Source organism: Haliaeetus leucocephalus, unplaced genomic scaffold, assembly GCF_000737465.1.
Source record: "Haliaeetus leucocephalus isolate CR32 unplaced genomic scaffold, Haliaeetus_leucocephalus-4.0 Scaffold871, whole genome shotgun sequence".
Taxonomy (NCBI): domain Eukaryota; kingdom Metazoa; phylum Chordata; class Aves; order Accipitriformes; family Accipitridae; genus Haliaeetus; species Haliaeetus leucocephalus.
The window spans coordinates 775496-787015 of NW_010973307.1; the positions used below are offsets into that span (position 1 = coordinate 775496).

At 40.5% G+C, this 11520-nt stretch overlaps 1 protein-coding gene across 1 annotated transcript; it reads right to left on the bottom strand.

Annotated features, from left to right (window-relative positions):
* Positions 1-1102: 1102 nt before the first annotated feature.
* LOC104841433 (cytochrome P450 2K1-like) lies at positions 1103-10912 on the bottom strand. The gene is made up of 9 exons (XM_010583107.1): positions 10273-10912; positions 8304-8466; positions 6453-6602; positions 6000-6160; positions 4964-5137; positions 4203-4344; positions 3313-3497; positions 2971-3112; positions 1103-1290 (listed from the first exon to the last, which is right to left on the bottom strand). The coding sequence occupies exons 1-9, from the start codon at positions 10456-10458 to the stop codon at positions 1103-1105; spliced, it is 1491 nt and encodes a 496-aa protein (XP_010581409.1). The 5' UTR covers positions 10459-10912.
* Between the last annotated feature and the right edge of the window lie 608 nt (positions 10913-11520).

Below are 11520 nucleotides of genomic sequence, written 5' to 3' on the forward strand. Positions count from 1 at the left end.
TGTAGTCTATATTTGAACACTCATAGATGTTTGAAGTATCTGCATTACCTGAAACATGCACACAGGGCTTATATGGCACAGGATCTGCCCCCCAGCCTGGCAGCTGAAGGCCAAGCAAAAGGTCTGAGGGTATCTAAAATGGTTCTAGAGACTTGGGGATAAAGCAATTGAACTGTGCTCCGTATATCAACTTTGAAGTGGATTGAATCTTTTCATAATTATTGAATTGTTTACAGCCTAATGATCAGAATCTTGTTTGGGTAAGGAAACAAAGGCATATGGTGAAGTGTTGATATGAAACCCCCCAAGCCAAGGGAATGAGGTCAAACGAAAGGGAATGTTCAGAGGAGTGTCTCCTTCAAGGAGAAGGAATGAGTGTCTTGCTTCAAGGCCTACTCTCAGGAGAAATGGCAGAGCAGGGAATATTGTCCTTCCAGTGCCAAGTAAAATAGCCAACCTAAGAAAAGCTGAGCTTTAAGGCATACCACAGGCGGTCAGTAGTGATTACTGCCCAGGCAGAGGCAGGGACTGAATGCTCCTGAAAGGCAGAAGAATTAGGGAGAAGAGCCAAGGGGAGAAACCTCAGTGAGGCATTGGGGAACATTGGTACATCCAACCCAGCTTCAAACCCATCTGCCTGCCAAGACGAAACAGCCCTTCTGTTCCAGAGACCTGAAGCTCTGAACATCCCTACAGAGGCTCTGCAGGGCTTATCTTTAAGCAGGATACTACAAGCTAAGCACAGCTTCGTGGTCCACGTGTCTCTTTGGAGAAACCTGGACTCGAGAACATTTCTGGGGGATATGCTTTCAACAAACACATGTTACCAAATGAAAACTGAAGTAAAAATATGAAAGTTGAGGGTCTGTATTCTTTAGCCCAGATTGATCCATGAGTCATCAATTAGTCCACACTTCTGGTCCGCTTCCGCCCTCCCCCAATAAATAAATAAAAAAAGAACACCATTTTGGTTTAGAAGTACTGGAAACCTTCATTAAGATGTAATGTTGTGAATCATTTTGGACAATGAACTAAGGCAGCAGATATCATGAAAAAGGAATTTAAACTTTTTTTTTTAAACAAACTGGTGCTGATTAGAGCTCTAAGAACGTGTTACAGCACACATTTTATAGGGTTTGGGTGTGATGTTAAATGAAATAGCAGGGCTGAGGTCCAGGTCTGAGGTAGAAACTCCAGGGGGAGGGTGGAAGGTGAACTTCTGCAGGAGACTGGTGAAGAAGAGGAAGAGCTCCATTTTCGCAAGAGTCTCACCAGCGCAGATCCTCCGCCCTGAAACAAAATGCAGAAATGCCATAAAGAGTCAGTGGGAGCTGCTTCTTCAATAGTTGGAAGAAATAAAAATTTCTGAGCAGCTCTTATTCTGAGGAAGATCAGTGGGAATCCAGAACATTTGAAATGTCATATCCTAGCTATAAATAAAGAATACAGTAGCTCTTAAAAGTCTATTGAGTACAAGAATCATCTGAGAAAGAGGATACTTGGTCTTCAGAGGTATGATGACAAAGCCACCTGGTAATTTTTTTCTTTTCCTTTGTCTAAATGCATGCATGTGAAGAGAAATGTATGGAAATGCAATCTGAATTTCTGAATTCCAGTTTTCAATAAAATTTGTATTTTTCTTCATTTTCAGATTTTTCCTCTACTTGGTTCAATTTTTGGGTCCCAGACCAACTTTGGCTGGTTTAGTCTAGACTTTGGCTCTATTAGTCTAGTCACAGGCAATTTTTTATATTAAAATTTGTCAGAAAAGACCTTAGAGACTCACAAATGCTGGGTAGAGTGGGACTGAGGAGGAAGGTGGTGAATATATTCTGTGGAGCCCCTAATATAAGCCTTTCTTCAAAAGTGCTGTGAATATAATTTTTTCTCAGTCCTGGTCAAATCCAGCATCTATAATCTGCCTTAATCAGACCATGATGACTCAAGGCCAGAACTAACAGAAACCTCAACTAAGATTTTATTTTAACTCCCTTGTATGACAGAAGTGGAAAATGAAGAGCTATTTCATGTCTGTGCTATGAAATAAGCCCTCCAAGGGAATGCCCAGACCTGACATTCCCTGGATATGCTTTCAGCTAGGACATCTAGACTTAAATCTGAAAAAGAAGACCTGTGAATTGGAAGTATTGTAAGTCCTTCTATGAAAAAAGAATGGGTTTCCATATGTTGGATGGTGAGTGTCAAATATCACGCAGAATTAAAAATACACAAATAAGGTCTATAAAAAATGCGGTGTTGTGGATATGATAGACAAGTTAGCCAGAGACTGATGTATAGGAACTTAACTGAGCAATGGCAAACAGTGCAGGTGTGTAAGCTTAGGTGAAAATCACGCTCTGTGGAAGACTCAAAAGGCAACCCCTTTCTGTCCTTGGATTTTACACAGAATTTGGGTTTTTATATAAGGCGACTCCTCTTTGTTGGCACAGTATATGAGGTCTTGATCCCGACCAACATTATTTGTAACTTTTTAGAAGGGACATGCAAAAATGAAACATAGTTCCCCAGGAAAGACACAGAAGCCCTTTCCTGTGTGCTTTGTGTGTGGTCATAGTCAACGCAGCTGGGTATGGTAAGAGTCACAGACAAAGCAGCCCAGGCCATAAAACAGCTGTGGGCTACAGATTGTAATGCAGAAATGTGTTATCCAAACCATCATGGAATTTGCTGAAAACCTCCCTCATATTTAAGAAGGCACTACAAATTCTTGTTTATCATCATTGAATGCGGAGAAACCAATAACGTCCAGAGGCTGGAAGAATTAGCAGACATTTGTGAGTACTCTCTCTTATCAGAGGTGATGAGAAATCTGTGAACTATGGATTGTGAAATGGTCTCATGAAAAAGACAGGGTGGAAGCCAGGCTTCTGTAACAAAAAAACACTGGTACAAGTAGTTCTCGTCTAAGATCTGTACTTGCAACAGCAGTACATGGAAAAGAGAAGGCACCTGCTGAAAAAGGCATGAAAGCATCTTTCTTCACAAATTTTCCGTTGGCATCAAGAAAGTGCTCAGGATAGAACATGTCTGGTTTCTCCCATTGCGATTTGTCTTGCAGGACAGAGGCCAATAAAGGGATGATGTAGGTTCCCTGCAAAGTAAGACTAGAATTAATCCGTGGACAAATATTGTGGTGGCAGTAATGGCAATAAGACTTCAAGATTGTCAGCCTGGAGGAAGAGATTATTCTGACTGCGGTTATGGGACTTCATTAGAGAGTTCACGTTTATCACATTAACCAGGTCTGAGAAAAAAGAAATGTTAAAAGAAACAATCCTGTAGGCATCTCACCTTGGGAATGAAATAGCCTTTGAGAGTGACATCTGCAACAGTCTCATGAGGCAAATCCAATGGCAGGATATTAGCGAACCTCTGAATTTCATGGATGACAGCATCCGTATATGGCATCTGAGTTCGATGCTTGATCCGTGGGGGGTTTGACCCTATCACTTGCTCTATCTCTTCTCGGACCTTTCCTGATGAAAGAATCAACTATAAGAAAGGGACAAGGACTCAGTCATCCCTGAGACATACTGTCCTTTACTGATGTAAAGTATAAAAGACCTTGAGTGAAAACCATAAATTCTCCCAAAATCTTTTTTTCCTTTCAGAAATAATGGGAGGTGGACAGAACTACACTGTTTATTTCTTTACCAACAAAAAACCTAAAGACTTGTATTTTTCTGCCCTCTCTTCTGCCTAAAGTTTCTTGCTCTGACCAAAAGGTTTCTCAAAAACCCCACTTGACTCCTAACAACGCTGTGCCATAAATTGGAATGGAGATGTCAGACAAAGAGCAATTCCCTGAATCTTCTCAGGTATTTAAAGCCTCAGTACAGTCCATTTACCATCTGCACAGGCCTCTGGTTTATCAACAGCCTGTTTCTGAGGGAAACCTGGAACATTTTCATCGGCCAACACAGGACAGCTCTCTCTAATTAATGAGATTTTACTGAGCAAAGGGCCTGGCCCCTATGAACTCTCTTTATAATCTACTGGTAGGCTGACTAGTGTGCGCCTCACTGGGCCTGAACCACAGGGCACAGCGATACCTAGACAACAATTAGTTGGAAATCTTGGCTCTTTGTAACTTAGCGTATTAACAGATATGTTGACCCTCCAGGTTCCTGTTCAGTTCCTAATGCACTGAGTGTAACAACATCTGTCATAAAACCACTTACTCTGAATTTCAGGGTACTTTAGCATCAGCAGAAAGCCCCAGTTTAGTGTGGTGGAAACTGTCTCAATACCAGCAGTAAACAAATTGCTTAGCAAGCTTAGCAAGTTGTCATTATGGAAATAGCCATTGGTAGTGGATTTCTCCTGAAAGAAGTGGTTGAAATAAAAGGATGAAAACATAAAGCTTTCCATGTGAAAATGCAATTTACGTAGCTAAACATTTACTAAGAAATAACTCCTATATTTTGCAAAAGTGTGAAAGACAAAGAGCAGCTTTGGGCTTGTACCTGGAGAATAGTGTTGGCATAGGTTTTATGTTTTGCATGATCTCTGCGTTTACTGGGGCCAGCTGCAAAGAGAGCTGTTTTCTCTGTGAAGAAAGTAACCCAGATATTTCAGAGACCTCGAATAAGGATCCCAGTAAAGCCCAGGTAGTGCTTTTGTTCTGTAATGCATTATGGTTTTGAAAGAGCCAGAAGGGCTAGGACAACAGAGTGACCAGATAAAAAGATGCAGCCTTTGTTAATAATATATTGATACAGTCGGAAGAAAAGTATAAATAAGGATAAATGTTTGCCGATTAAAAGGGGTTGGAACTGTAACAGAGTGAAATATCCGTTCAACTCTAGCAGTTCGTTATTGGTGTTTTGTCAAAGATAGATTGCCTAAAGAAATATAGCTATAATTATATGGACTGAAAGCAGATTGTAAATTTCTTCACATAACCATAAAAGTTGGAATAAATAAGAAATGATTCAGTTACCTCCTGCTGTTTAACCAGGAAAGCATCAATAAAATTTCTTTGATCATTTTTGTCCAGGGTTTTGAGACGTTCTACAAAAGTAGCTTCTAGATAATCTTGGAATTCACCTCTGTGTTGGAGAAGAATCTTGTTAGCCCTTAGGAGGAATCCAAGTTGTGGGAAGATGTTGTATATCTACAAGAGTGGATTAGAGAGAATTTACCAGCCAGAGGTCTGAAAACACTACAGAAACAAATTAACAATATTGTGCCCATTTTGCAGACATAAAGGCAAAGACTTGACATTAATATTTTGTTCTTTAGAACATGAAAAAGTGACTGGATGAGTTCATGGTAGAAAATCCATCAAAGACCACTGAATACATGGAAAACTCTCAGCCCCAAGTTACTGTTTTGCAGGAGTAGTGTAGATGTCAGACTGAAACACCTGCAACTTGCCACCAGGGAGATGGAAATGTTGGCCAGCAACTTCTTTTATTGTTTCAGCCGGCTCTTCCGCTAAGTTTTGGGGTTTTTTTTTTCTGTTTCAAAGCCTAAAGGAACAGAAGTGAATCTGCTGTGCGGCAGCATTGCATGCAAGGATCAGAGAGTATTTATTACTCATTGGGATATTTCAGTGTACTAAAAGTGTGGGAAAATAGATTTTGAATCAAGGCTCCTTGTACAGGTAGACCACATACTCTATAGCTTCTCCCTGCCCTGTGTTCTGAGAGTGTACTGTTATGCCAGGTCACTTTATGTGTGTGAAACATTTTGGGGGAGAATGCTGAACACTACATGATCTGATTTTTTCCAGTCAAGATTTAGGACTCTTCAAGCTATAGCTTAAGTATGTTTTTGAAAGACTGGGAGTTTGATTGTTAGCTTCAAGATTCCCAGACTGTCTCTCAAGCTTTGTTTTGTCCCAGAAAGTGCTTGTAAACCTATTATATCTCAAAGTCTCAGATTTTTCTGTTTAATAGAAACAATTGACTACCAGTATTACTATGTTCCTATAGCATCCAGTAGAACAGCAACATAAAAATGTTTATCATTACCGTAACCAAAGGTTTCCCAGCAAGCCTCACGTTTTCTTTGATCAAATCTATAAGTCTCACAAATCTGGAGTCTTTGCAATCAAATCGTTTTCCAAGTAATATTGTCACAATTATGTTAGCAACTGCTGCATTAATCATTTTACTACCATCAAAGGGCTTTCCTATACAGGGAACAAAAGAATATATTACATTGTGGCAAAAGATGTAATTTGGAAATATAAATTTAATACTAATTATTGCTATTTTTTTGTTATGATTGATTGCTATCATTGATTATTATTCAATGTTAGAATACCATGCCAAGACACAAAAATGCCAGAGGAGCCAAATTCATCAAATCGATTCAGCCTGAAGTACATTTCTTGAAAAGATCTGAACTTGAGAAGGTTACTGGCAAGCGTCTGGGTACTTGAACAAATCCTTAGAGGTTTGAAGAATGAATCATCTACCCACCTTCTTGTGCCACAATGCTGTCTGCCAGATACCCGTACTCCTCCACAATGCGGTCCTCAATGTCCCTTTTTCCCATTCCAAAGTCTCGTAAGGTTGTGAGAGTAAATCTTCGCATCACCTTCCAGTTTTCACCATGAGCAAAAACAACCCCTGACACACAGAGAGCATTTCAAGGTGGCAGAAGTTTTAAGTAACTAATTTGCAGGAAAATAAAGTTAATATTTAGTAGCAGTCACTTTTAAAACAAGCTAAATTACATCTGGCTGGGGAAAAAAAACAACTTTCCCTTAAGTATTTTCAGGCCTCAACAATAGGTTTATTGCACAAAAAAAAAAGGAGTGTAAATTATTTAAGAGGTATTTAATCAAATCTTAAGAAGAATATATATCTCTGAGAGACACTTGTCACTGAAAGAAAGGGCATTGGAAATTCAAACCGCTGATCATCGTACTTTGGAAGTGGAATTGAACTGAGATCTCAAGTCTCTGGTGATTGCAGGAGAAACCTGACTGGGCATAAATGTCTTTAAAATTTAAGTAGCATCTTAAAACCTCCTCAATTGGTTTTTCACTGAAATTGTTACACCATGTAACTAGCGACTTCAGTTATACTCTTTTCAAGGAGAAAAAATAAGATGTAAAGAAAGTTTACAGGCAATAATGTGATCAAAAGATGCAACTGTTAAAATGTTCACAGAATTATTGCTGAATTTGTCCAAGGGTCTTTGGAGATGTAAATATGAAACTTTTATGAGTTTCATGAAGTTTGGGTGTGAAACTCTCATTCGGAACCCAGCTCAGTACACAGTATTTCCCTTATTAAAATAAATGCCCAGTTCTGTATGTGTTCCATTCCATTGTCACATTCAGATTTTAAAAGCAGTATTCACCACTTGAAATGAGAAGCATCGGTATAATAGTCATTTGAGGAAAAGGAGGTTCTATGATAAGCTCAAAACACCAGAAGTCCAGAACCATACCACAGGAGCTAGAAATGCCTTCCCTGGCATGCATGCCCCTGGTCTAGAGCCTGAAAATGTGACACTATCTGTTATCTGTTGCTGTTGTTATTGTTAGAGTTATGGTTGTTTTGTTGTCACTGTCAGTACTTTCAAATTTGAATAAATGCACTGAAGTCAATGAAATTCCTTCCTATTTCCAATGCCTTGTATGGTCTGTCCTGGTTTTGGCTGGGATAGAGTTAATTTTCTTTATAGTAGCTGGTAGTGCTGTGTTTGGGTTCAGTATGAGAAGAATGTTGATAACACACTGATGTTTTCAGTTGTTGCTCAGTAGTGTTTAGACTAAGTCCAGGATTTTTCAGCTTCTGATGCCCAGCCAGCGAGAAGGCTGGAGGGGCACAAGGAGTTGGGAGGCGACACAGCCAGGGCAGCTGACCCAAACTGGCCAAAGGGGTATTCCAGACCAGGTGACGTCATGCCCAGTATATAAACTGGAGGGAGTGGAGCTGGGGGGAATCACCCCTCAGGAACTAACTGGGCATCGATCAGCAAGTGGTGAGCAATTGCATTGTGCATCACTTGTTTTGTAATTCCAATTGTATATGACAATAATGTATTACTGTCATGGTATTATTGCTATTACTATCATTATTAGTTTCTTCCTTTCTGTTCTATTAAACTGTTCTTATCTCAACCCAAGAGTTTTACTTTTTTCCGATTTTCTCCCCCATCCCACTGGGTGATGGTGAGTGAGCGGCTGCGTGGTGCTTAGTTGCTGGCTGGGGTTAAACCATGACAGGTCTCTAATTCAAAATGATGTGCTAGCTTCTGCTCTGTCTGTAGGAAAAAACTTTCTGAATAGCTGATAAGGAGAAATAAAACAAACTTACCATATCCTCCAGTCAAATCTTGAAAGATTGGGATCTTAGGTCTTTCTGCAAACGCATCTGCCTGGTTTACGAGAGCTTCCTTCACTGTCTCATACCCAGAAAGCACTACTATTTTCCTTAGCCCCATCTGAACACTGAAGATTGGACCATATAATTTTGACAGCTGTCAGAAGAAGATAACAGTGGTTCACAGCTTTTATAGCTTACAAAGAAATTCACCACCCTTTCAGTGCTGCTTATTTTCCTGTCCTGCCTCTAAGTTACTAAAACGTTAAATGTTTTCCTAAGTATAGAGAAAGAGAATTGATTTAAATAACATGAACATGCCAGACATTATGATGGCTAATGACTAAATGGCACAGTCAGGAGTGGAGTCCCGTTGCGTTAAACCGAGCAGAAGTGTTAACAGCTGAAACCCCAAGTCAGTCAAGGATTGTGCTGACAGCTCTGCCCTCCCTCAGGAATCCCTGAAAATTCAATTTTTGAGTCATGTTTTCACACTGATCTCTATGTTATTGTGTTCCTTTTGTCCATAGACTAAACCTGTTTAAACCTTTGCTACTGTTATTGAATAAAAACCCCAGTGTGTTTCTGGGTCTGGATCTAGCATTAAGTAAATTCTCAGTTTTTATATATGACTACATCCACCACGAATCTCTCTCAGAGACAATCTTTGGCCTAAGCTGGTACCTTTTTAGCTTGTACAGGCAGATTTATTTTCATATAACTCAATGTTCTTGATTCTCCTGACCGGGAGTAGGAAGGTTTTTTTCTGACCGCACTTATTTTCTAGTGTGTTTGCACAAAGAAACAGAAGGCAACTATTTAGCGTCATTATGCAAAATGTTCAGCAACTGGTAAGCAAGTCCAGCCAACTATATGAAATAACACAGCAGCGGCAGCATGCGTCTGAATTAAGAGTAGCTACTTCGATGGCGATGCTGTTATCCCAGGCTGCTGTAGCTGTGGCAGAATATGATCTTTCAAAGGGTGTTCTCCAGTAAGGACTCTCCAATGCTTGCAATCGTGATGCTCAGGATGAGCAAATGGTCTCCAGCTGCATTTGCACACTGAGTATGTGTGAATATTGAACTAAGCTCGAGCCAGAGAACCAACCTCCTCCATTAGAACGGAATCACTGAATTACAGCAAAGACACGTTGCTTCTGTTGGCCTGAAAAGAGATGGAGCTTGCTTTTGGCAACACAATTAGGCTGCATTGGATAGCTAAGGTGATTTTCCAGACATTCCATCTGAGCAGTCTTTTGATTTGTGGAAGTAACATACATACAGATATGTAGGTGCAAATACCCCTTTTAAAAATCATCAGCAACGAGGATGTGCAATTTCAATGTCTAAGTAGAAAAAACTCTAAGGAGCAGGCTCATAGAAGTCTTCGACTCAAAATCAGGAAAATCCTACAATAAACTAGGTACAGAAAGCACTAGAGGAAAACCGGAAGATTTATTACTTTGATTTGCTTAGATCTTTGCTGTTTATTCTGGCAACTGTTGGCCCTGAATATTAAGAGTATATAGTTGTCTTCAGCTTTTGGGGAAGAAAGGAGGAAAGGGAGATGAGAAGGGTTGCTAAATCAGTGAAGGCAGGAAGCTGCAGTCACATCAATCAGTGGAAGGTGGAGGGAGTTAGACCACAGAGCAAAATCACTCCTTATTCGGTTACCTTTTCCTCAAAATTACCACAGAAATTAGGAGAACACTTATTATTAGTTTAAGAGTTGTTGAAGGCTGAAACCTAATGCATGAAGTTGCACAGAGAAAGTATTACAGTAAAGAACAAATCTTGCTACATTCAAAGTTTTCTGCTCAAATAACAGTCTCCTGTTCCTTGCTAAGGATCATCTGTGGATGCAACAGGTTGAGTGCAATAGGAGAAACTCTCTGACACCTTGGACTATGGGGCTTGGTGATATGTGCAATTATGGGGCAAATAGAAAAGATAATGACTACCTGTAGATAAGTCCTGTAGGGTCTTTTCAAATCAAAGAGGTGCAGATTTCCAATGATAGGTAATGCTCTTGGTCCTGGGGGAAAATTCTTTCCCCGGTGATTATTCCAGAAACCTCTCATTTTCAAAACGGATAGAAAAGTCAGGATGAACACCAAACCAATGGAAGTGCAGCTGCTCCACTCCATCTCTATTTAGCCAAGTATTTGCTACAGAAGAGAAAAGAGAAAATGTGGACTCTGGATCTCTGTCCTTCTGCAAAAATTTCCTGTCAGAGACGCTTGTACTAGTCCATAAACCTCTTTCCCAGTGAAAGTGGGTATGTTTTTCTTGCAGTTGGTGACTGGTTTTGTTCTCTTCCCCCACGCTTGCTAATGAATCCTCAGTAGAGTACAGAGGCAGATAAATGTTTGCTAGCCAAGTGTGCATGCCTGGGTGAGTGTGTAGCTCACTGTCCAAGCATGAAATTCCAAGAACATGGAGAACCACCGGTCGTCAACCTTGTGTTTTGTATAAAAGTTACAAACTCTGCATTTTCTTCAGGTTACTGATTAGTTATACTTTCGTCATTAGTACAGGCATAGCCTTGATACCCTGAGAACTGAAATCAGAATGCCAATGCCCAAGTGATTAGTACACAGAGATTTTTTTTTTTGAAAGTGCTTAGGAGTTGGTATAACTTTGCTTCCCTTGAATTCATTGGGAATTTCAAATCGCAGAATCACAGAATGCCTGAGGTCAGAAGGGAACTGTGGAAGTCATCTGGTCCAACCCCCCTGCTCAAGCAGGGCCACCGAGAGCCAGTTGTCCTAGACTATGTCTAGACAGCTTTTGAGTATCTCCAAGGATGGAGACTCCACAACCTCCCTGGGCAACCTGTGCCAGTGCTTGGTCACTCTCACAGTAAGAGTTTCCTGATGTTCGGAGGGAACCTGTTTCAGTTTGTGGCCTTTCCCTCTTGTCCTGTCACTGGACGCCACTGAAAAGAGCCTGGCTCTGTCTTCTTTGTACCCTTCCTCCAGGTGTTTATACACACTGATAAGATCCCCTTGAGCCTTCTCTCCTCTAAACAGACCCAGCTGTGTCAGTGTTTCCTCATATAAGAGATGCTCCAGTTCCTTCAGCTTCTTTGTGACCCTTTGCTGGACTCTCTCCAGTATGTCTATATCTCTTTTGTACTGGGGATCCCAGCACTCCAGGTGTGGCCTCACCAGTGCTCAGTTGAGGGGAAGGATAACCTCCCTTGACCT